Source organism: Motacilla alba, chromosome 1A, assembly GCF_015832195.1.
Source record: "Motacilla alba alba isolate MOTALB_02 chromosome 1A, Motacilla_alba_V1.0_pri, whole genome shotgun sequence".
Classification (NCBI taxonomy): Eukaryota; Metazoa; Chordata; class Aves; order Passeriformes; family Motacillidae; genus Motacilla; species Motacilla alba.
In genome coordinates, this window is record NC_052031.1 from 68,278,360 (window position 1) to 68,304,832 (window position 26,473).

A 26,473-nucleotide genomic window follows, 5' to 3' on the forward strand; every position below is an offset into this window, starting at 1 on the left:
TTGTGTGCATACCAGAGCTAACTGTGCACTAGGTGAGTGAGGACTCTGTCACAGGATTTTTTTCAGTGTTGGCAGCTGCTGAACCTAATGGAAAAATGCTGCCATGGAGATCAGTAAATATATGGATTCCACCTTTGACTCAGGCATTCTGGAAGCCACAAGCTGCTGTAGAGTATTTGTGGGAAGCACCATTATATACTGTCCCTGTCCCTATGTTCTACTCTAAACATCTGATGTTGATCACTGCTGGGATCTCTTGGATAAAATGGAATACCTGCAACACAGAGTTTGATAACTGGGCCCCATTAACTTTATTTCCATTCAAAACTACCAGGTGTAATGGAACCAAATTCATTAACAGAGCAGAGGGGAGTGAAACCATGCTTTTTGTGTGTGTATGCCTTTATTTTTTAATAGCCCTCCCCGACCCACATTTAAATGTCACAGGTCAACTGCTGAATGACCTTGGATTGGATTTTTTTCCTCCAGTTTCTATAATCAAGAGAGCAGCAGCTCCTGAACTTCTTAAGCCACAAAGTACTTCTGATGAAGCATTTTTAAGAACTTCTGAGAAAAGCATTTCAGTTACTAAAATTGTATTTAATGGCTACTGTCCTGTGTTATCTGGGAATCTAGTGCCCATGTCAGCTGGAAATTGAGTGTTGAATGTGCAGTGCTGGGTGTGTGCCAAGGCCTGGGGTACTTTTAATGCCATTGCACAAATGAGAGCAGAACATGAACCCAAAGTTTATGGTCAGGGGAATTTGAAGGACTGAAGAATCAGTAAAAATGGTGCCAATTTTACCACTGAAGATTACAGCCCAAGTGTGTCCAAACCTGAGGATGTTTGTTGGATTGGAGGGTTTGGATTTATGGAGTCTGTTTTTTGACCTGGGCCTGAACTTCCTTCACGCTTAAGTTGTATGGGAATTACCTGTTTGTTAAATTGCTCATAACCCTCCATAGTATGCCTACAATGGAATTGTGGTGAGATAGAAGCTCTTTTGGAAGGCAAGCACTGTGAGAGGAATATTTATCAGAGTAATTTTATTGATATCACAAGTTACGTTGAACTTGGTTCAGAAAAGTGTTGGTTTAGAACAGAACAAATACAAGGAAAGCAGCAGAAAAGGTCTTCATGACTGTGGGAAAGAAAATGGAAATATTTTTGGGGGTTGTCTCCATTTTAGAAATCTTGAAGAGATTGAAAGAGAGCAAATGGTCTGAAGCAGAAAAGGGCTGTTGGACCCAGGAGCTTCCAAAAGCATGATCTGAATGTCTTGAAGTTATTCCTGCTGAGAGTCAAATGGGCCACACTAAACCAGAGAAATGAGCAAAGTAAGATTTCAATTTAGTGGAAAAGTTGGAATTAATTCAGTGACCTGGAAGGGCCTTGTTATTCATGAGTTGAAGTTCTGGACTGATAGAGCCTGGCCTGCTCTTGCTGTTAGCAGGTGTAACCAGGGAGAGGAAGGAGAAGATTCCAAGTTCTTGGTTTTACTTTTCATGCCCTGAAAATCAGGGTTGTTTTCTTACATTGTTCTTTTTTTCTCAGGTGATATGTGCGCAGCAATGCTCAGCATAAAATTGGGGTTGAGATCTCTTGAGTCTAGTACTGAAACTCCAATACATTGAAACAAATTCCTGCCTTTGGCCACCCCAGTATTTGCAATAATGTGAATCAGTGACAGGTGTCTTAAAACCTAGAGACCAGACTGTAAAACTGTTGTTGAAATTACAGAACAGTCATTTGTATTGCGTCCTCAAAAGCCTGAGTTGCCAGTGAATAACCAGAAATGAATTTGAGTACCCAACCCTATGCTATTATCTTAAAATGACTGAAAATAGGTTGATTTTTAAATAATCCATTTCCTCTGTTGGCAGCAGATGTTCAGCCTGAAGGTCTTTGGTTCTAAAGAGAACGGACCACTGGAGGCTCTCTCTGAAGAAAGCTTGCAGTTTTTAATTTTACTTTGGTGTGTCTGTATGCTACCAAAGAGGTAGCTGAATGCAGAGGGAAAAATACCCCAATTCACTGAAGCTTGTTCTTTCTGCATTTCCTGGTGTCCATGGTGGGTTTCTACCAGGTCACCCAGAGATAGTTCAGGGTGGGAAGCCTTTTCCAATGCATGGAAACCCTTTTAGGGAGCCCCCCCAATATTCTCAGAGGACTTTTCTTCAGACTGCAAGAAGTTTTGAGTGTCTTTGGCTCGTTTAGAGTTGACTGCTGCTTGTATAATGATCTCAGGGTTTCTTTTTTCCCTCCTGTACCTTTACTTCTGCAAAATGAATTCAGTTTGCCTGTAGAAATTCATTGCTATGAACTCTTTCCCCAGTTTGTAGTACTGACTTTTAAGTTTGATTATACTGAATAGTATTGTACCATCTACAGGCTGTCATCTTGCTGTTTATCTGCTTTTGCAGAGTACTTTTTTGAACATTTTTTATACTGCAGGGAATATCTTATATCTTTAAGGGGGTGTCCTGGAAATCTGTCTGTGCTGTGAAAATTCACTGCTGGTCAGACAGGATGTTTCATCTTGTTCTGACAACAACAATCTGTATAAACTTCACTTCTCAAAGATGTTTTAGTGACTGATTTGGCTATGACATCTTGGGAAATCAAAATCTTAGTCAAATTCCAATTTCTAGAGCTTTTGACAGTCAGTTTTCTTGTTAACTTTTAAAGTTTTATTTCATAACTTAAAAACCCCTGGCTTTCTAGGAGCGTCATTAAAGAAGATTTTACCAAAGAAAAATGAAGAATGCAGAGTAATTATGCCTTTGCTAAACAAGGGTTTTTTTTTCTATTTTTGTACAGAGTTCACCTCATTTTTCTGGAGTCGTCATTTTGATTCGTCAAGCAGCTGGTTTGTTACTGAAAAACTCAGAATATTTCCTCTGATTGCCTTCCTGTGAGTACGATCAAAGAAGTTACCTCAGACTTCCTTTCCTGTGGCCTTCAGAAGCTGGGGGGGTTTATCTGAGGCTTTCTTTTTTCTTGTGTGTATTATTTCTTTGGAGGCTGATCCAAATTCCTCTGAAAATCAGTGGAGAACCCTGCAGCAGACCCTTGGCTCCTGTCCCTCTGGTGTCACTGACAGCAGTGATTACTTTATTCAGAATTTATAGTGGATTTAAAGCATTTCACATGGAATTTTACCTTCAACTCAAAAATGATTGTGTTTTACAATAATCATTTTGTCGGCCATTCTTTTAAAAGTTCTGTTTCTCCACAGGATTTTAGCAGGTTTTTTTTTCCTTGCAGTGGGAGTCTTAAATCATATTTATTTGTGTTATGATCATATGCTGGAGTGCTGCTATCCTGTTGTGTCTTCTTTTTAGAGCAAGCAGGCTCTGAGAAGTATATGAGAGACCAAGTAACTGTGTTTACCAACTATTTACCACATGGAACACTTAGACTTTTTTTTTTTTTTTTTTTTTTTTACAAACATTGTTCTTTCACTGCCAGAACAAGTGAGGGCTCACAAACCATTTAAAGGAAGTGTTTATAACGTGTGTAAACTTTAGCCCCTCAATATACGGAAATTCCAGACTGGAGACAAACTGTGGGCTGGCTCTAAAGTTTAAGCAGTGACTGTGACAGCAGAATGATGGGTCGGAAATATTGCCCCAGCATTGAGTCAGCTCCCTTAAATACCATCATCTTCAGTCGTTTCAGGGTATAAGGAGCTGCTGGTCACTGGTGGGGGACCACTTTCTGTGCCTGGGCCTCCTCTGTACCTCTGCCCCTCTTTTTTTGGCAAGAACAGTGTGGAGGAGGAGACACACACAGCAGAAGGCTGGACACTGCTTGCATTGCCTTTGATCTCCAGCAGCCTTCCCTCCCCATCAGAGCTGCTGGGTTTGGGCCCATTTCAGCTGATTTTGTCATCATCCTTGGGGAAGCAAGTTTAACTTTGTCTACACTTCTGAGAAGGTTTGTGCAAGTGCTGAAGAACGGGCTGATAATCGTTGCAGGCTGTTCTCTGCCCTGGTTGTTGTTTTGCAGCTCTGTGTTACTTTTGAGCCTTTAGTGGGGGGAGCTTTTAAAACTGAAGCCAGATGCAATCTGGTATTTGCAGTTGTAGGAAATGCTGATGTTTCAAAATTAGGGTTTCTTTTTGATTCAGAACCAGCCAAAATGTTGTGGAATTTCCCATGGAACACTTCTTCCCATGAGATGTCTAGCTTTAAGTTCCCACATGCTTCCACAAGTAGTGTGTTTATGAGATACTTAAATTCCTTAAAAATATGAATCCAGGCAAAGAAAGCCATACTGTCTGAAAGCCATACTGTCCAAAAGCAAGTGGGGTCATAAATGTGAGTCTTTTTTCCCTGTGCTAAGGCTTGGATGTTCAAAGAGAGCAGTGACTGCCCTCCAGAGTGTTTCTGATACCTCAGCAGTTGGAGTTGTATTTGTAGACAGGTCTGAGCATGCAGTCTGTGGTATTGAAGAAGGCACTTCAGTCCCTCAAAACTGAGGCTGAGCTGGGGCTGGTTCCTTATTTTGGTTCGTAAATTGCATCTGAAAATCCATCCTCCGGGGACTCAGTCATCTTCTCCAAGTGGTGGATGCAGGGTAAATGCCACCTCTCTCATGCTGAAGTCCCTTTGGTGTCTGCACAGCACTTGTCAAGGTGACAAAAGAATTCTGTCACAAAGAAGTAAAGGCAAAATCTGATCATATTTTCCATACTTAAGCTCTATTTTCACATGGCAAAGCTGGCTGAACAGGGGGATGGGTTTTAGGGGATGTGAATGAAAATACCATGGAATAGGCCATTAGTTACCTTGAGAAAATCATTAAAGCAAATCTTGTGAACCAATACACTCATTGGGAAAGGAAAAAACCAGCATTATCTCTGTACTGGAAATGAGACACATCTCTTTATCTGAATATAAAGGGCAGTAACAGTCTGGTATTATGACAGTCCTGTTAAGTTAGTTCTTGAATACAGTCAAACCTGATTTTGGAAGGCAATGTGACACGCTCATATGAATTCCTCTCAAGAATAAGTGCTACCCTCAAAGGTTAAGGTTCGGAGTCCCTGGATAGGGATGATTGGTTTTTATTTTCCCTTGGAAATGTTTGTTTTGTTGAAAGATGTTTGCCATTAGGAAACATTGTGTAAGAATGGGTTTGGTCAGCTTTTCTCCTAAATAATAATTTAGGAGAAAAGCATTTTTGTAGAGTCTCTGAAGATATTTTCTATGGCTTTTAGAGGTAAAGTCAGATGAACATAGGGTCTTCCTTCTCTCATCCATCCTCTCTGCTACTTGGAAAAGGAGGGGCAGAACTCAATCTAGCCCAAGCTTCCCTGTGACTTCTGGGGCCTCAAGTGACATCTGTGTACAGCTGGGGCACATTTTGGGAAAAGCTGTTTTGTGAGAGATGAGAGCCTGGTGGATTTTGTGATGCCTTGGGTTGCTGAGGAGGTGTTACAACTGTTTGGAGTGGCTGTGAACAAAGCCAGAGCATCATCTAGATATAGAAAGTTATTCTTCATTTAAGGGTGAACCCAAACAAGTATACCTGTTGTGACTCATCCCAATTTTGGATGGAGAACATTTTTTATTTTCCAGAAATTACAGCTCCTAGGAATTGTAAAACAGACACACTGGGTAGCTGAAGAGAAATCTGCTTCTGACAAACCATGCCTTGTCAGACAGAGGTTTAGAAACATTTGAAAAATAATTATTAAAAAATTCTGAACAAGCAGAAAGATCATATGCAAGGGCAGAATCACTGCTGTGCTGGGAGTGAAGGGAGTGGAGTTGATTATTTGCATCTTCTCAGTAGGTAGGGAGCAGATCCAGCTCACTGGAGTGGAGGTGGCAGGAGCATGCTGCACTTTGGCTCTGCTCACTGGCAGGGAGTCCATCAGGGAGCAGTGACAAGCACAGCTCAGGCACAGCAGAAGCTGTGTCTTTGTCCTCTGTATTGCCCTTCTAAGTCAGGCAATGCAAGCAAGGAAAGATAGGCTGGGAGCTGGGGCTCTTTGGCCTTCATTGACAACTGCTCTTTCTCAGCTCCATCACAATAAGCTCTCCTGTCACTTAAAAACTGCATTTCTGTTGCTGCTGCTTTGAGCTTCCCAGGGCCATTGTTGGCTTGGTGTGTGTAACTTCACAGAGCACACCAATCTCTCCCTGATAAATGGGGCCAATTGTTCAGAACCCTGATAATAATTACACTGTGCAGCATTGCACAGATTTTCCTTGCCTACACTTTGGTGATGCTTTCAGATCATGATGGACAAGAGCTTTGGCCAAATATTTCTATATAATGTGGAAGTGAGAAACAGCTGAAATTTTTAAAATGTATCTTGTCTCCAGCTCATGTTGTATACTCAGGTGCTGTGCTGGGGTAGCCTCAGGAGCACACCATCATTGTTAGATGTTGATATGAACTGAGCTTGAACTCCCAGTCTCTGGAAGTTCCCCATGCCTGTTTTCCAACAAGAGACTGATTTTTTTTTTTTTTTTTTAAATTTTTTTTTTAATTTTTCTAACTTTTTCTCACGTGAGCTCTGTGGGTTTGGAACTGTTGAGTCTTTGGCCTGACTCTCACTTTCACTTGAGTCCCTTTACACAGTTAAGGCATTCTGCTACAGGGGTCTTAAAATGAAAGTAGATGACATTTAATAGCTTAAACGAGAAACAGGTCCCCTAAAAAAAGTAAGTGAAATTGGTCTTCCCTAAACTGTTAAATGCTGACCTTGAAAAAACCCTTACAGTCTCTGCAGGCAGACTGGAATCTGGAGAACAGATACCCCAAACTTCAAGAGATTACCTGAGGCAGGGTTTTTTTCTGCTCTTCTTTTTAAGAGAAAATTCTTTTCCATTACACTTGGTACCCACGTCTGTCTTAAAGCACTATTTATTTGTCACTGAACTGGTATAGTATTCTCACCTTTCTTTAGGGTTTTTAAAATTTGCTAGTTTTAATGATGTGTATTTAACATGTATTTTGGTGATGTGAACATGTTAAAGACTCTGTATTTTGAATATTGGGAGGCCTTTTTTTTTTATGTGGGAGGCAATGTTTTAATATGTTTTGAGAAGGGGGGAGGCAAGAAAAGCTGTCATCCATCAACTGGCATTAAGTCCAACTTTGAAAGTTTGATACAAACTAAATCTGACTGTTAGTGCAGATATGATACAAATTAGCTGTGACTTTATGATACCAGCTGTTTCTCTGACAGGGTAAAAGGGCACATAACTAGAATAGCATCTTTTGTTGAAAGCAGTGTTTCCCTTTGTTAAATGTGGGAGCCTCAGGCAAAAAAAATTGTAGTCTGTAGTTATGTGACATGTGCAGTCTGCAACATGTTCATGGAGCTCGGGGGGCTTTTTACTGATGTTTTTCAAAGCCTGGGTTATCATAAGTGTTCTATTTTTGCTAGTTTTATCACTGAGACACAAATCTCTGTCATGTTTTCTCCTTGTGTTAAAAGTGAGGATAATCTAAGTGCTGTTTTCCTTACACGTACAAAGAAAATCCTGAACGGCAAAACCTGAGGAAAGTTACAAATCTCAACGTAAAATTTAATTGATTTAGTAATTTTTGTTAATTGTTCTCTCAATTTTTTTTTTTCTTACCAGAATTTTCAGGGCTTTTTGTTCCATAAAAAGTCTATATATTCTCTTAAAAAAGTAACAAGGAGCACCAACTGAGATGTCACTGTACATCTGTATCCCTGCTGTGTATCTCTGACCTTAACACCACGCTCACCCTGGCTAACTCAGGCCACAGAAAGCTGGCTGTAGCATGTCAATAAACTGAAACAAAGGGGTTTATGAAGAGATCAAATCATCTTACTTCTGCCACTGGACTAAGAGCCAGCAATTTTCCAAAATTTATTACTACAGGTACCAGAGACACTCCGTTTGAATCAGGGAAGGGGCAATATTAACCGTGGAATTATGTTATTAGTAAACAAATACTTAACCAGGAGTACTACAAGGAGTAACACTGAGGCTGGAACTGCCCAGAGAAGCAAAATTTAGGCTATCTTTTACACTTTCTTAGCCACAGTGAGAGAGGGTAGAGCAAACAAACCCACCTCTGACTGAAGATGCAGAAAATAAAAAATACATGTATGTAGAATTGTAGCAGGCATATGAGTGAAAGGGCAGAGTTAAGTGTATTGAAAGATATTCACTTCTACTTGTAAACTTCTTGGAGTAAATTTTAAAGAGAAATACGTTTCAAAAGAAAAGTTGAGGATGTAATAGCTGTTGAGTTTTCATGCACTGCTGGTGATAATATGAAGCATAAACCAGAAAATTCCAAGCACTACTAAATAGCACTTGGCCATTTCTATTGCAAACATCCAATTTTACTGTCTAACATCTGTTTCTGAAATTATGTGAAGTATTTATTTAAAATGTCTTACCATGATAGTCTAAGTGACAAGAGAACATCTTGTTTTCATGAATGTGTAGAGTGGTATGTCAACAAACAAAGGTCCATACATGACATTTGAAGAACAAAAACCCAACCACAAGGAGTTCCACATTCTGTCTTGATTTTTTTTTTGTTTTGATGTAAAAGTCCCCTTAGCCAGCTTTCTCCTTATGGTTATATCCTTGCAAACCTGGAGTATCTCCAAGGAGAACTTAATGTATCCCTTCCATCCATGCAAGGAGGCTGAGTATGGGAGCACTGGGCTGGCTCTAGAAGCAGCCAAAGTGAAAATGTGTGCGAGATGCTAGAGAAATGTGTTAATCACAAATGGGAAGAAACAACCAAGAGGAAAAATGACATGGAGAACTGAAATAGATAGCATTTAATAAGAAAATTGTGTGCTATCAAATGTATGATAGCTTCAGAAGCCATCATCCCAGTTGAGTTTTACAGCCATGATGTAAGATACGAGAAGGGATGCTAGCCCCCCAAATCCCAGAATTTAAATTAATCTTTTTATTATCTGAAAATGCATTCCTTTTAATGAAAACAACTTTTCCCCCTCATTTTGAGTTCTAAACTATTGAGTTGTATTGTTCCGAACTTTAAGTTGCCATATTCCTCTCCAAGATACTCACATTCAGTGGTGAAATAATAAATAATATTGGCTCTTTTGGGTGTTTGGGAGAGGGAAGACAACATTTTGTACTCAGGTGTGCCAGCTGCTTCCCATCCTTTGGGACAAGGAATTTGTGCAGTGATTGGGTTGCAGTCAAGTACTTGGGTGCCATTTCAACAGAACAAGGAGACCTGGGACTTCTGGACAAGCCTTTTTACCCACATAGCAGATAGGTTATTCCTGAAGTTGAGTTACTCTGGGATTTGTGGTTGATAAGGAAAATCCCTTTATTTTAAGTTCCCACTGTTATGCAGATGCTGATTGTGCAAAATGACTCAAGTGTGGGTGTTTCATTTTGTTACCCCTCTGGCTGCTGCACTGCTGCCCTCATGTTCATTTGTGTCTCAACTTGATTAATTTGTGAGGGTCAGCAAATCTTTATTTGTTATGGTTATTTAGAATCGGATTTTTCCCTTTGGAGGGAGCAAAAACTCCTGTGGGACTAAAGTGGGCAAAATTTGACCTTGGAAGTGAGTAAACATTTCAGGATTTGCTCCTGCCAGTCAGTGACATGCTGAACATTAGGTTCATTTTTATATATTTGTATTGATCTTACAGGTTATTTTCTTTCCCCTCCTTTTTTACTTTCTTTCCATCTCTTGCTTTCAATTTACTTTCATCTTTTAATTTCTTCCACCCAGCCCAAAGCACAAATCTATGAGCAATGGTCTTCTTCAAAGCATGGAAGCTGGCTCCAAACCCAACCTTGCTTCAGTTTTAAAACCTTGCTTGAGGGAGCCAGAATCCCTTTACTTAAATGATTTAATTTTCAAGCAGTATGAATCATGCAGCAACTGCACAAACTCTGGCTAGAATATATTGTACATATGTTTGTTCTTTAGGCAGTAAGGAGAGAATACAGAACTGGAGGTCATTTGAGTTACAACTGCTTTGGGGGATTTTTTTTTTTTCCCTTAAACATTCCTTCTAACAAATGCAGTTTAAATGGGTTTGTTTATACGGCGTGGAATTGGAAAGGCCCAAACTAACCAGGCTTTACACAATGTGGCCTTCTTCCAAATTAATCTAAAATATTTTAATCCCTCTGGAGTTTCTTTATCCTCTGCATCTGTGCTGTAGTGGAGACACATTTTTAACATTTCTTTGAGGAAAATTACCTTTTTTCCCCTCCAACTGTACTCAGCAAGGTCAATGGAGCACTGTTATAAGCTATTTAAACATCTGAGATTCATCATGTATCTGCACAACAGAAAGAATCATCATAAAAGGTCTAATGAATCCCGACTGCTAGCCAAGTGAGGGAGTCCCCTTATGGATACTGGGGATTAGAAACAAAGAATACATGCAAAACACAGGTTTTTACACTTCAGCTTTTGCAATTAATCTCTAAACTACCCCTCAAGAAGGGAGCGGGGAATGTTTGTGACCCCCAGAACAATTCTGGCAAATCACATCCTGCTGGAGCCAAATGCTGAAGTCATTGCGTGGGCCAGGATGTTCTCTGGGTCTGGCTGGAAGCAGAGGGGTTCACTCCCCTTGTTGGAACCAGCCTGGAGGGTCTTCTTGCCCCTGGGAAAGGAGATGCTTCAAGCCATGGGCAAGTTCCACTGCTGGCTGTCTCATCCTGTGTGCCTGTTCTTGGTTTTAAGCCCTTCTTTGTTTTCTTGTTCAGTAGCAAGTTTATGGGACTGAGATTGTTTTCACTACCCAGGAACTGAAATACTGAGAGAGGCCTGAAAATTTCAATTTTTTGTAAAATTATTTATCAGAAGTAAATTATTATTAAAATTATTCTTTCAGAAGCCACTGCTACTCCTTCAGTTGCCTGTAGTTCCAGTCAGACTGAAATGGCCACAGGGAGCAGATGCAGCTTGGATACTTTTGGAATGTTTTCTCTGAAGAACTTAAATATGGGTGTTTTTATCTGAAATAATGTTATTTAGGGTTGTTTTTTTTTTCCTTTGTAGATGACACCAGGGCTGTTTTAATATCTGTGTTTGTTCTAGACTCAGTGATCCTCTGAATCCTGCTGGATCATGAAGTTCAGATTGTTGTAGTTGAGACGGTCACGATACAAAGCAAACTCCATTTTCAGAAGGCTTCAAACCCATTTTTATTATAGCATGCATGATTTTTTACATTCTTAGAAAACTCAGAAGTTTACACTTGACATATTGGTCAGGAAAGACAAACAAGATGTTTATTGGAATAGACAGTTGCAGGTTTCTCTTATTTATCCTTTTTTCTTTCTTGGTGTCTATGTCGACGATGTTGGTAGGAAATTCTTTCAGGGGTAAACCTGGATCCTCTTATCAAACTTCCCTCTGGCTCACAGAAGTTGCTGTAAAACCTCTTCCACATCAGATAACTTTAAGGTTGAAGCTCTGAAGGAAAAATGAAAAGCTGAAGACCTCTGTTCATGAAGGCCTAGGGTTTTACCACAGCTGGTTTTTAATTCTCATCACCGAAGTCCTGCAGGGACTGCAGAGACAGGGGCTTCTCTGCCAACCTAAGGACAGGCTGGTGGCTTTATTCTTAATCCTGGTGGACTCTGCCTTTCTCAGCTATAAATGTGTAGGGAAAGCACTGTTCTCCTGCACAGAGGGCTGCAGGATGTGGGCTGTGGGATGGCACACTGGGACAGCAATGGTCCGAGTGAAATCATCAACCCTGAGTGTCCCTGCTTTCAAATGAAGAGTCATACCTACCCCGAACAGATTTTCCCCATCTTTTCACATAGTCAGAGGTATTTTGGGACAATTGCAAGCCATACAGTAATGGAATAAATTCCAAGTGCAGCAGGAGACCACATTGGAGGGAAAACTCATTATGTGCCAAGGGTATTTCTTTGACTTTTTCTACTGGTACTGGAAAATATCCCCTAAATAATACATCTGGATGTGGAGGAGAAGAGAGGGAAAAGATGAAAAACAATCCTTTAAATTCAGTAGGAGCCTATTTAATGGCTTGTTTAATCTGCCAGCTGGCACAGCATTGACTTCTTGCTGCACATACTTTAAGAAGACCTATGTAGTTCTTGGAAGTGAGTTTATATTAAGTTGTAGAAACTTAAATATGGATAAATTGGCAAGGCTGCTTTTCAGTACTTAATAGAAATCAAGAAACTGCTTAGTCATCTCCAAAGTTATTTCTGTCTCCTTTTTAATATAAATACCAAAACAATATGGACTTGAAGCAGTAGCAAAGAGAGTAAAAATTCAGATCTGTTCCCTGGGTGTGTCCTCTCTGAAGTATGTACACATCCTTCAGACTTTGCAATCACCTGTATTCCCTACACAACACCTCGCTTTGGGCTGTGTTTTTATAATGTTGTTTGTGACACCATTTTCTTTGAAGTGATATTATGAGTATGTACATTATGAATTTGTGTCTTGTGCAGCACTCCCTGGCTAAGAAAACTGGTGCTGTCTTTATGTGGATTTTATTAGTGGTGTCTTGCAGACGGTATCACCTAATAGGTTCATTTATTTTATATGACTTTAAGTGTTGATGCATTTGGATTTTAATTGGCTTTGTGTGAAGGTAGATGGGTGCAAATGAGAGGAAACTTGATGAGCAGTGTGATGTAAATAATTACATTTACCCTTCCTAAAAAGTTAGGCTGCACCAAGATGCATGTCTTCTGTTTTCAATTACTTGCAGTAGTGGAAAAGCAACGGAGAAAGGATTTAACTAGAGAGCAACCTGTCTTTTATATTTAAGGGACTCCTTTAACAGGATCTGAAGTGACACTTGTCAATATTTACAAATTGTAAAGTTTTTATTTGGTTCAGGTAAGCATTGAAAAATCAGGCTGTTTGTTTATGATTTTCAGATATGGATTTTATTTTCTTTGTTATCGTTAAGGGTACAAGCTATTTTCAGGTTAGTGTGCTTTTGGTTTGTTGTTATTTTTTAAATCTGGACTATGGATTGTAAGAATTCTCCAAGTTTACAAGCATTATCATCTGTGACTTTGGTTTGATTCTTCTCTATGCACATCCATCTGCATCCCCTGCCTGTGAAAAAGGGGCTTCATGTGCCTTTGGTGGCCAGAACTTATACTGTGAGCAGTCATGTGTGCTCTGAGTCTCAGTCTGAGCTGGGTGGAATTACATGGCAACAGGGGAGGCTGGAGGAGAGCCCATAGGGGTTTTGGAAACTTGTGGAAGAGGATTTAGGGGAATAGTAGTAGGTAACATTTAGTACAGAAATTATTTTTTTCCCCTTACCTATTTCTTTGATGGATTTTTTTTTAAATTTTTTTTTTATTTTTTTTTTGCCTCTGGACCACACAGATATTTGAGACACTGTTCCTAAATAAATGAAACGATTTGGAAATTTATTTGCTTTATGCAGTGCTCAAGTGTAACTTTCTTTTGTCACATTAATACAAAGCATGTTTGTGTGTCTGTGTGGACACGACACTGTCAGGTCTCACCTGTTTTGTTTATTTGACTCTGAGCCAGGCCAAATCCTCACTGTTCTTGGGTTCTCTGGTTTGGTGACATTGCTGTGTGTTTCCTTGTTTTCAGCTAAACTCAGCCTACAGTGGAGGTGCATGATGTAGGCTTTGAGGGATATACATCTATTTTGTGATACCCTGTTTGCATGGTCGTGTTTAAAAGCTTTGTGTTTTTGCTGCCCTGCTTTACCTCTTTAAAGCCAGGACTGACCTCCTGCTTCAGCTTTCAACCAAAATTACATGGAACTGCTGCTCAATAGAGATAAACTAATAGACCTACTTGGCAGAAAACAATCTGGGTTTCATTTTAAAAGATGACCAGAAGTGTGAGCAGGGAAAGTCCAGCAGCTGGATCCATGCCAGGTGGAATTCCACAGGTTTCCGTGATGTTCTGCCATGGAATAACTGGACTTTCAGCTGCATTGTGTCTGTCATGGTGTGACATGTGTTGTTTTGGTCTAAGTGTAAAGATATTGGGAGGGAAGGCGGGTTGAAGTTTAAAAGCAACTGGCAACACCTTGAAAATTTATCATTCATTTCTTCCAAGGAACTGGTTGGATTCAAAATACTCAGTGTCTCTTTGGGCAAAACTAGTTAAGCATCAGCAAACCAAAGAAGTTTAGTTGTGGTTTTTTTGGTCATATTTCTTTTTTCTTTAAAAATGCAGGATGATGTCTAAAACCTAGTATTGTTGCTTGGTGTTGGCTCAATAGAGAAAGCAACAGAGACTCCCTCAGCTCTCATCAGAATTGATCCTAGAGCTGGATCCTGGAGCTGTGTGTTTTAGCACAAAAAGAAAGAGGGTTGAGAACACAAAACTGAAGCCACAGTAAGCTGGCTGCATTATATCTTCATATTATTTTCTATTACTCTTTTATGACTGACTATGTAGCTTAATGTATCATGATTTTCTGTTTTGAAACATGTTCCAGAAAACATGTGGAGTCTGAAGCCTGGCTGAGTGAATATTGCTGTTGGAACCTCACCTTAAGATTTGCTGAAACATTTCATTATTTTTAATGGCATTGCCTTTAGCCTTTTAATTCAAGACCTGAAAGATACAGAGAAAGTGTGTAAATAGAATGCTAAAACATTTGTAAAACCTGCTTGGAAACAAATACGTTCAGAAAATGTATTGGTGAAGCTTCTCCACAGTTGTTCAGCTGCTTCTGCCTGTGTGATACTCTTTTCCATTCTTTGTGGTTTGTTTTTATTTTTTTTCCTAATAGAAATCAGTGGGAAATTGGAATTGTCATTTAACAGGGCAAGAAGTGCACTAATCTTGTGATTAATTAGCAAAATGAAGATGTTTGCTGGTAGAAGCAGATAAAAGGCAAGGGCAACTAGTGAATGATATCCCATGAGCTTGCTTCCAAGTGTTTGATTGCAGGAAAAAATGAACAAAAGTCAGAGCTCATCTGGGGATGAAGCACTTTTACAAATGGTTTTGTGGACTACAAAATCCCTTCTATTTCTTTATGTTTTGCCTCATTGTCATTACCTGGGTTATTCTCACTTATGGTTAAACATTGGTAAAGGGCAATGAAGCTTTCACTTTGTATCTACAGCAAAGGCTAAGTGTTTCCTCAGTGGTAATGGTGCATGTGAAAATAACTCGTTTCCCACAAGTAAGGATTGCAAGAGTAAAAGCAATTCTGTCTTTGCATGTGTGTGCATAAAGGTACAAGAGGATGAAGCAGCCTATATTGGCAAAATCTGAGATTACACCAGTTTCTGGCACGCAGAGTATGCCCATGGAACTTTCATTGTGCATATTAGATGATTCTGGCCTGTGAGGGTGGAATCCAGTCCTGATTGAAGTCTCTGGGAAGTGTGCCAAGGATTCCAACAGGACCAAGATTTCAACTCCAGCTTGTATATGAATAATATTTCAGTACCTTCTGATCTTTGGGGATGACATATTTGAAATAATTTGGAGGACACTGAGGAGGGGAGAGTCAAGGGTCGATCCTCCTACCATGAGAACCAGAGGCTGTGCCAGCAGCTTCCAGCTATGTCTTGTTTCTTCCTTCTTCTGCTAATGGGAAATGATAGACAAATGTCACAGAGACCAGGGGTGGGACCAGTGCATGCAAATCCAAATGTCAAGAGAACGCTCTGCCTGGCCCTTAAGTCCATGTGCAGTAGAGGAAAGGAGAGGAAGGAAGTAGGAGGAGTGGAAATGGCAGTCAGCCTGCCTAAGGGGGTGAAGATAAATGGGGACTTTCCACTGCAACTGACTGTCTCTGGGATGAGAGCTCCTGCTGCTGCAGCAGCACCAGTGTTTGCTGACACCTCTGGGGCAGTGCAGCTCCTGCCCCAGTGCTGAATTAATCATGGATGCAAGAAATGGACCGGCCATGGATCTTTTAGCGGCAGACCCTGATGCCTTAGGATTTTGACTTTTGTATTTTTCATATATTTGTAATCCTGTAATTCTTTAGTGTATAACTCTAAACTCCATATAGAGTGTTAGGTACTGTTTTCCCATTTTGGTCATACAAAACAATTCCTCTTCAGGCCTGGGAATCAAGGACACCTCACTGTGTCAGGCCTCAAGAAATGTAAACAAAAGTGAGTTGGGAAGGGGGAGCAAACCTGTGGTAAATGGCTTCATTACTTCACTGATGCTGTAATTGGAAGATTAACTCCCAATATGCAAATGGACAAAATTTATAAAAGCATGAAAACCTGTGACCCGTTGTCCATTTTTCGGCATAGCCCCTAGGTGGGCTTTGTCTGCTCTAAGGGTACTCGAAGGCCCTTCAATAAATATAACTGCTTTTTATTCCCTTAATTTTGTCTGCCCTCTGTTTTTAAGTAGTCCTGAAAAGGCATCAACCCAAGGAGGGAACTCTGGCAGGAACAAAGTCCTATAAAAAGCTCCCTGTCAACGTTTTCATGGGGTTCTGTAGCAGTGGGAGCTGTCACAGGGCCTGGCACCTTCAAGAACGTTTATGATGTACACTTTGGTAGCCTGTGCTGGAGGCAGGGTTGGTAAAACCTGTTCAGCTCCTACTGCAATTGAGGGTCTGGACCATGGCCTGGTCCTGGGGGCCACCAGGAGCTTGCAAAGCACCAGCTGGGAATCTCTATTCTGTGCAATCACTGCAGATTTTTGCTCAGGATGCCACAGGGGTGTTCACTAATTTACTCATCAGGTTTGCAAATACCCTACCAGTGTACATGAGCTTCTTTCACTCCCATGGAAGATGAGATGGAAAATGTACTTAATACCAAAAGCAGAGATTATAACAGAAGGGGAGGTTTGATTTCCTTGTTGAAATTCTTTGTAATTGACTGCCTCCTCGTCATAAAGTCCATTGTTTTGAAACACTCATGTAGCTGGAAGTGAAATGTTCGAAGAACTTAAACAGGGACCTTGAGAAAACCTAAGTTTGATTTTCTTATGCTAAGGTTGGTTTGCCATTGATGAATTGCCCTTGGAAGTCCGAAGAGGCATGGCTAGATGAAACAAGGAACAGCTACATTGGAATAAAACTGTGTTCATGTGACCTAGTATATTTATTTTGCCTCAAATCCCAAATGAGCTGTTCTGTTTGGGAAGGAATAAAGCTGCTTGATATGGGTTTGTGGGTATGCATGTATATATGTATATGTACAAGAGTTTATTTTCTGCAGTCAACATGAATGCTTGGCCAAATTTACAGAAACAATTGCAGATGTGGTTTTGCATGAAAGGAACATTGAAAATGAATTTATGGAGCCTTACTGTTGGTAATATATGATTCCAGTGATATCTAACATCTTGGATTAAAGAAGGAGCATGCATGAGGTGTGACAAAGCAGAAATCAATCCTTTGAACTCCACCTTTTGATTTCAATGAAGTCATGCCTGTTTCTAAAAGACCTGAGTGGCACTGAATGCTTCTAAAGCAGAATTAATAGGGGAGCAATGAAAATAATTTCCAAATGTTTTCTGACAGATTTTAATAAAAAACACATTTATTTGTTTTGACTGAAGATAGATTAAGGAACTCTAATTCTCCCAGATATTGCAGTAGAATGCTTGTCATACCTGCATTTCACGGGTGCCAGATTAAACAAGTCACATTTGGACAATGAGTGTTGCTTGCTGAGTTGCTTTTAGCTTCAAAAGGGGCAATGAAGAGGTTATGTTTTCACTTCTGAGGTGGAGGAGGTAGAAAGAAAGGGCAATGGTAGTCTTACAGATACAGTACATGTCATGGCATTTAGCCAGCTAATGTGAAATATCCTTTATACTTCTCACTGACCAGTTCTTTGCTGACATTTGGCAGGTCCATGCTTTGACACCAGGACTTTGAGCCACCTGAGGTGGACACAAATGGGAAAACGGGACATTTGGATTAATGGAGTGCAAGTCACAATGCTGCATGCAATCTTGGTTTAAGTCAAAATTTAACAGGAAATTTGATGGTTTTGGTGGTAGTATTAAGAAAAATACAGAGGACAATGACAGCAACAACTTAGGACTTGTGTCACCACCTGATCCTGCAGTGAGGACAGGTCAGAGGACAATCAAATGTTTAATTGCAAGCACATGGGTGTCATGGTTTGGCATGAGAGACATTTCGGGAAGTGATGCAAAGCTTTGCATGACAAACGGAAACCTTTGTGTAGCTGGACTTGGAAGGGTCCTGAAATTTCTACCAGCTGCTGCAGAGATGGGATTGTGCAGGATGGGCCTGTGCTGGTAGTCCATCTTTATTCACAATCCTGAGAGGCTAGTTTGGCTCAGAAAGGGAGGGGACACACCTGAGGGACAGGGTGCAGTGGTCTTGAGATACAATGGGAAATTCAGCAGATTGCTCTTGTTACAAAGAAGCTTAGGCCGAATCCCCTTGCTTCCCTCCAGGTGAATGAGGAAATTGGGCAATTTGCTGTTGTACTAAGAGGGAACAAAGATGGAATGTGCTTATGTGATGCAGTCACCAGGCATGGCCAGAGCCTCGTACTGATGTCTTGTGAGGGGTGACGTAGAACAGAGGCTGGATGGAGTTAAAGAATAAAGTAGGGATTAATTAAAAGGATCTCCTCAATAGATACACCTGGGGCAGCACAAGAGCCCAGCCAGGACTGCACCCAAGATGAACCAAAAGGGTCCCAAAATGCCCGAGAGCTCACAGGGTCTCTCACTTTTATAAGTTCTGGTTCATTTGCATATTATAATTGTCCCATTCCAGCTTTAGGTTATGAAGTCCCATCCTTCTTGTTTTTCTCTCTTCAGCCCATGTTGTTTGTGCTCTTGGACCTGAGATTTGGATCATTCGTCCTTGGGTCCCCAGCTAGAGCAGGAATTGTTTTGTCTCCCTGCAGAGAGCTCACCATCCCTTAATATGAAGCTCAGAACTACACACTAAAGCAGCACAGAATCTGAAAAACATAAAAGCTAAAACCTGAGGCATCAGTGCAGTACACAGTCGTGTCATATGAGGGAATTTGCTTTTGTCTGAAGCTTCTTGGCTCAGCCAGGTTGAAGCTGGTGTAGAAGTTCAACCTAAACATCACCGTCTGGGAGCTCGTGCAGTGTAATGGAAAGGTGACTGGGAGGTCTTGAAAGACATTTCTTGTTAAAGACCTGAGTAGTAGTTTGCATTTTGCTTGCTGCCAGACTGGCTCATCTGTTTTTAAGACCCCCTGGATGCTGAGTTGTCTCTGAAACCAGTGCTGGGAATAAGGTGAGGACAGTGTCAAATCTGAGCCGGAGCAGGAGGTTGTTTTGCTCTCCATACTGGATTATACAATTATATGGCTGTGGGTGTATTTCTATTCAGCCAATTTTGTCATATTCTCACCAAGCACTAGTAAAATATTTTGTCACATATTTGCAATGACTCTGATTTTCTACCTGGATGAAAGCTTGAAGAAAGAAGGCAGAATTTTCAATGTCTCTCATGGGATGAGACATAAAGGGGAGTGGGATTTGCATGAGTGTGCTTTGCTCTGAGAGGGATTAAATGTGGCTGTCCTTGAAGAAAGTACTTTTTAGCAAGACAATGAAAAACTCAACCAATTTTAGCAATAAACCATAGTCAGCTGAAGATCAAAGGCATTATGTGAGGTGCAGGGAGGGAGGGACTGGTATTGCTTGTGAAGTGAAGGATTTTTTTGGGGAGAGATGATATTTTTAGGGCACATACTTTGCTGTGATTCTCATTCAAGCAACGTGGCAATTTAGGTAAATTCTTCCACAGGTCCCTCTTTTGAATCTGGTGGTGGAAAAACCCCCACAAGTTTAATTCAGATGATTTCAGTGGTGTAAAAGCTGAAAAGATGCTGAGGGTCTTGTTTTGAAGTAGAAACAACAAAATGGTAAATGGTGGACCTTTTCACACTGTAAGAGTAGCCCACATTCCAGTAATTTGTACATAGGTGTGTGGATGCCAGGGGAATAGAACTGGTCAAGTAATTTCAGACATCCACATTTATTCAAAATATATATATATATATAAATTTTAGCTTCTTTAAATTTTTTTGGTGTCTTCTAGGTGAATTAGATGAAAAGCATACCTGGAAATAATTTGGAAAAAAATAAATTGACATATAAAAATATTTTCCCTTTTAATTTGAACCCCTAAAATTTTATATTTAAAATAAAACTAGGGAATTTTTCTTTTTGAGGTTGAATAAAACATTGCTTTTGGGACAGTTTTCTTGGGATAGTTTTCCTCTTTTCAGAAAATGAAACTTTTTTGGTTTGACACCAACTTATTAAAAATAAGTGTTACAGGAAAATAAATATGCAATGAAAGAGTAGAAAAATGAAATGTCTTTGCCCACTTTGGAAGGTCATGCAGAGAGACATTTTCCCAAGTGGCTTTGAAGGCAGGCCCTGGAGGGGAGCTGTGTGCAGTGTTACATTTTGTCCCAGGATGTTTTTACTCATGAACAATTTATCTTAAAAAAAAAAAAAAGGCATTAAAATGTGCACACTCAAAAAAAAGGCTTGTAGAAAGCACTTTTGATAATTGATTCCTACATCAATAAGTAAAGCAATTTTTGTGTCTTCTGAGAATCTTAGATTTTATCCCATGTATAAAAAAATGTGTATTGCATATTACATATTTTTGTGGAAATGGGAAGAAAGTTTAGGTGTTATTGTCAAGTGGTTCTCAGAGGTGAAAGACATCTTGTCATTTCTGGGGAGACAGTGAACAGCACTGAATAGTTGACTTCTCCAAGTGAACCTTCTGGCTGATGACTCCTTTTCTTGCACTAATATGGCTTTGCTAGCTAAAGGTCAAACTGTTGACCTGAACTCCATTTCCCAAGTGGCTTCCTGAGTTTGGAAAGAGAGATTTGGATTGAAAGCTTTCTGAATGTCGTGCAGTGGCTGTGCCTCAGTCCTTTGAGACACTACACTGGGATAAACCCTTGACATCCTCCCAAGGCATCCATCCATCTGATCTTCATTGCATGACAGAAAAGTATCCTGAGGATGGGGAAAATTTGCTGCATCAGGGAACTTCTTATCAGTGCTGGGCAACCTCCCCAGTGCTGCTGGGAAGGAAAAGAGGGGAGGAAGAACAGAAATAGTTCTGGGTTGTTGTTATTATCCTCCTCAGCGAGGAAGAGCTCGAGCTCTCAGAGATGAGAGGTGATGCTGAGGACCAAGTGGAGGATGGGCTGGGATACTTGGAGAGGGTGTGGGGGTGATGTTTGTGCACAGAGCCTCGAGCAGCCCAGAAGGAAAGTCTGTGCCTTGAGAGGTGCAGAGAGGGATGTGCCTGGCCGGGTAAGAGGTGATGTAGGTGCACATAAATCAGATATCAAAGCACGTCTGCTTTAGGGATGCAAAGCAGGAAAAAGCTTTGGGATTTTTGTTTCTAGCATGTGAGCTGTCATCCTGACAGCCAACTCTTTGTTGAAATCCCTGATGGTGACTGTGCTCCACAGAGTGCTGCTGCCTGGTAAAGTCCTAATTCCTGAGGACACTGTCATTGCACAGAAACCCAGCGTGCTGCTTTGAACTTGTTCTGTAGAGTGCCATTCCTCCTTTGATCCTTGTCTCCCAGCCAGGAGGAACCATATCAGCCCTGCAACTCACAGTCCTCCAGTAAAGAAACTGGGGCCAGATTTAGCTGCACATGTGGGCTGAGATGGAAGAACTTCTCGGGAGAAAATGGAAGATTTGCTGATCTGGGTTCTTCACAGTGCTAAGAGTAAACACAAGATTGGCAAAAAATTTTTTTACAACTGGTTTTTTTAGATGCATGGTCTAACTGAATTTAGAAAAAGGTAAGGAGCAGCAATTGTAGTGTCTCTATCAGATTTGCAAAATTAATCTTTCCCTTGAATCTCCACAAAACAGCCCCAGACAAATGTGGGGAAAATCACGTCAACAACATCAAAAATTTAAATCCCCCAATCTGGGAACAAATCAAAAAGAAAAATACCCCCAGGGAAAGTAAACTAATAAAATAACCTTCACAAAACCCCTACCCTCAGCAGTGTTTTAATCCAAAAAAGGGGCAGAAAAAGCCACGAATTCCCCGAAGCCATGCAAGGCTTTGCTGGTGCCAGTGATTTTATGGGGAGGGCACTTGGCCGTTGCCCCGGTGGGCAGGAACATAAATAAAGCCACAAGACTGATCTCCATCTGCAAACAGAGTGCTTCAAATTATGCCTAAATGCACCTTGGCTTGGTTTGCCTCCAGCTGCCAGCAGCTCCTGAGCCACCTTTGGAAGTTTTGGGCTCTCCCTGAGGAGTGACGGGCTGGGAAATGCGGATTTTTGGGGGGGACGTGGGGGGTGGAAATGCTGGGAGTGCAGCGCCGGGGCTGGGATTGCAGAGGAAGCTGAGGCCTCCAGCCCTGCACAGGAAGCAATCTTAGAGCAGGCCTTAAATGCCAGATTCCAGGCAGAGTTTAACTAACCACTGACAGCTCTGTAAACAAAGCAGGGACAAAAAGAGAACAGCTTTCCCTTTTCTGGTAGTCATTTTTGGTTTGGGGGCTGCAGGGGAATTCTGTAATAGTCGGCTTGATGGGATATAAACCGAGGCTGGGAAGGCTTTGTATATGAAGAACTGTAAAGGGGAAAATACTTCATGGACTAAATCATAAAGAAGAAGGTAGGGCACGGGCAAAACGCGCGGATTCAACTATAAAAAAAGCATTGCTACTCTTCGTTCTGTGAGCAGGATTTGTACATAGTTTGACTTCCCCTGGGTAGTATTTAAAAGCAGTGGCTTATTTTTCTTATTCCTCTTTTTGTTCTCATTTTTCTCCCCCCCCCCCTTTTTTCTCTTTTCTTTTTCTTTCTTCTCTCATTTTCTCTTTGCTTTCTTTTTTCTGCATTTCTAAAGGTGGGGGTGGGAACAGCCGGATGGGGACTAACTTTTGCAGAGCTTTTAATTATCTGTGCAGCTAAAGAAAATAAGAACTCTCTTGCGCAGTGCTTTTATTGCTTGTGGTGAAAAATTGGAAGCTGAAAGTTAAAAATCCTGCTGAATTGTTGCTTTTGTTAGTGGAAAAGACCTGTGACGTTACAAATAGCTAGTCTGTGGCTAGCAGATGTATACAGTCCTTACTTGAAGCATGTTGATTTAATTTTAACTACGAAACTAAATGCAGGCACGGGCTATGTTTATCCTACAAGACATTTCATTAATCTTGTTTATCTCAACAATGCCGAGGAAGCTGAGTTTTTTGATGGAAAAGGAAAATAGTTACAGCGAAGCTAAGACAGCAAAACAAAACTAAACGGACTCAGTTGGTTAGATGCATCCCTTGTGTTTTCACTCTCATCTAAGTGATCATCTCCCTTTTAGATTTGGATCTTCCCAGAGCTTGGAACGCTTAAACACCCACCATGGATGACTTTGAACGCCGCAGAGAGCTCAGGAGGCAAAAGCGTGAGGAAATGCGCCTGGAAGCAGAGAGGTGAGTTACTACCTCTGGAAAATGGTGCTAGTGCCTGGCCTTTGATTAGCAGTGGCTATGAGAATTTCTGCCTTAAGTTCCAAAGAGTCCTTGTGCTAAGGATATGTGCCAAGAAACAGCTTTAGCTAATGTTGTGGGGTGTGTGTTGTCTAATTTCCTTAGACTGCTGTAAATGTCTGGCTCCTAGTTATTTTGCTACATGGATAAATGTAAACAGCAAAGGTGGTGGAATATGGCCACGTGAAATCACAGAAAGGAAAGCTCATCCTCAGATGCTGTGTGAGTGCTGTGCAGAAGGGACTGTTTGCCAGATATTTATATATCAGATATATAATATACTAAAGGTAAAGTTTTATGATATAAATTGAAAGCTGGGATACGCTTGGTATATGTAGCAAATGTGTGAATTGTCTGCCATTACTGGGCGGTTGCTGTTGTGTTTGTACTGCCCGTTGCTTTTTATTCATTGACAGTCAATTTATGTGGGCCACAAGAGCAGCGTTTGCTGTCAGTTTTCACAGATTTACTTTGGTGAAATGAGAGCAGAATTTGATGTGGGTATGATGATGTCAATGTATGAAAGAAATACCATGAAAACACTGGGAATGAAATTTCATTAACTAAACCCATTTTACACCTGTACAGTTCTGTTTGCTTTGATGAAATTTCATGATTTACACTGGTGTAAGAAGGGAGAAAGGCTCCATTTATCTTGGAAATGTCTTCAGTGATAAAAAGATTTGATTTAGCTTATTAACATCACACTGATTTAAAAACATAAGAGCTAGGTTTAAGCACATTTTGTTCTCATTTTTGTACTTAATTCTGAATAGAGACTTCATTTTTGTTTCTTCTTCTTTGAGCAAAGCTGTTAAAGGAAAGGCCAAGACCTTGGGGTTTGCTGGGAATAGAGGCCTTGGGTGGTCTGTGGAGGATGTTAGGGGCTGTAGTTTGGGAGTTTCTGTAGAAAAAATGCCACTTGACTTCTGTTTGAAGACCTCCTGGCTCTTGTTGAGGATTCAGAGGCTGCGGGGTAACCTGGGCATCAGCCATGTGGTGTGGCTGGTTTGGGCAGGCAGGGACAGCCCCAGGGGTTGGGGATGGTGGGCTCTGCCTTTGCCATCACTGAAGTTGAAATCCAGGGTGTCACGTGTGTCCCATCCTGCTGATGGGAAATGGTTTTCCCATGTCTGGGGTGCTTTGTTGGGGTTTAGTGTGGTGCTTTCATGGAGGGGGGAGCTTGGTGGCAGTCTGGCCAGGGGAGAAGGGCTGGGGCCTGTGTCCCTTTTTCTCCCTAATCACTGCAGATGTGCTCCATGCCCTTTCCCACACAGTTGAAGGCTTTCAACAATAAATTACTGTACGCTAAATCTTGCTGTACTCCCTTTGCTGCTGCCAGCTTCAGGCATTCAAGCACAATGACTCAGACCCCTTAAAAGTCACAAGACTGCTTTAAAAATCTCAGGATCTTAAAAATAATTTTGTCTGGCCTTTTTATTTTTGGTTTGCCTTAACAATAACAGAGCCTGATTCTCAAGTTGGGATGTGACTCCAGGAGGTGGGATCTCCCAAATCCTGCCCCAGAGAGGGCAAAGTGGGGCAGGAGCTGAGCTAAGCATCTGCCCCCATTGCAGAGCTCACGCAGAGGGAAGGGCAGCAGCACTGAGACAGTTATTAACAAAAGAATATGTGATGCTGCATTGCTTTTGGCAAACTCAGATTTTTCGGGATTTGGGGATCATCTTCGCCTTTAATAATATGACCACAACATGTTCACATGTCATAAGCTGCAGAAATCCGCTTGCCAGGCTTGCCTCTGAACACTTTCAGGTGTTTTATGAAGTGGGTTGTGCAGTTCTACAGCCCAGCATGGAGGTTGGAAATGTTCCTTCTTAAGTTCTGAGCAGAGGCCATTTCCCCAGCCCTCCCATCAGTGTAGCCTTGCTGTGGGGAATCCAGCACTGGTTGCAAGAATTTCTGCTGGGATGCAGAGATGGATATCTGTGTAGGCTGTAACATGCTTGCCAGGTCTCCCAAATATTGGTTAGGCTTTGAGTGGAACAGCAAAGCCAGAAATGCCAGCAGCCATGCCCATCAGCGGTGCTGTAACTCAGCATTTTGTCATTTCCTGGGATAGATGTCCGTTGGAAGCCTGTCTTTCCAGCTGGATGCTGTGCCCAAGGAAGACTGAGGGGTGAAAATGTAGCAGCATGGACTCCTGCACCCCATGCCCCAGTGGCTTGCTGGGAATCATGCCTTCATGGGAGCCAGAGGCTGTGTTAGGACTGGTGAGGATACACAAGCTGTCAGATTCCCAAGTGTCTGTGATGCTGGAGCCACTGATGTCCAGCTATTTCATCTTTAGAGAAGCTCAGTGTACGTTCAGTCCTTGAGGTCTGGTGTTAGGCTTTGTGTTTTGGTTTTTTTTTTTTCCATTTTCCATGTTGGAAATGATACTTTTTTGTGCTGTGTAGCCCTGGCATTCTGGGTTCATATGCTTAGGACTCCTCCTGAGGACTCATTTTGTCTTTTGAAAACCAATATTGCATTTCACCCCTCGTATGTGCTGTGGCTGGTAGCTCATGCAGAGGCAACTCAGATAAAAATTGAGACCAAGGTGGGGTTTTTGTTTGCATTTTAAGTTCCTATAGTTTCAAGGTACTCCAGACATTCTGGATTCCCCACACAGGCTCTCTGTGCCCACCCAGAAATGTTGTCCAGCCAGATTTTTTTTTTTTTTTTACTATTTATATTTGTCTGGATCTCTGGAGGCCTATCAATGTGTTTGGAGCAGCACTGCAGACCTGTCTAGGGGGCATGTTTCCAACAGCAGACATATGGGACTTTGTCCAGCTTTCTCCCAGCCTGTCAGATTTATTGCATGTGCTCAGCCTGGCAGGGACCCAGCAGCTCAGGTACCTCGGGGGGGGAAGGAGACTTTTCAGGCACAGCCTGGGAAAGCCAGCACAAAGTATGGCAGTGTTAACTTGTGCCCATCTGGCAGCATTCTGTATCTGGTGTGCGCTGGTCAGGGGAAAAAGGAAAACTGTTGGGATGATGGGATGTGC

At 41.3% G+C, this 26,473-nt stretch overlaps 1 protein-coding gene across 6 annotated transcripts in view; it reads left to right on the forward strand.

The window, feature by feature from the left end:
• The window catches only part of CALD1 (caldesmon 1), a 169,529-nt gene that overhangs the window by 62,329 nt on the left and 80,727 nt on the right, over positions 1 to 26,473 (forward strand). For 5 of the 6 annotated variants that reach the window (XM_038152951.1, XM_038152952.1, XM_038152956.1 and 2 more), the window contains 2 exons: positions 2,822 to 2,915; positions 23,294 to 23,405. In XM_038152951.1, the coding sequence (XP_038008879.1) occupies positions 23,335 to 23,405 (71 nt within the window). In that variant the 5' untranslated portion in view covers positions 2,822 to 2,915; positions 23,294 to 23,334. Of the gene's footprint in view, positions 1 to 2,821; positions 2,916 to 22,254; positions 22,595 to 23,293; positions 23,406 to 26,473 lie in introns of those variants that run through there. The other variant, XM_038152953.1, reaches the window with a different exon arrangement.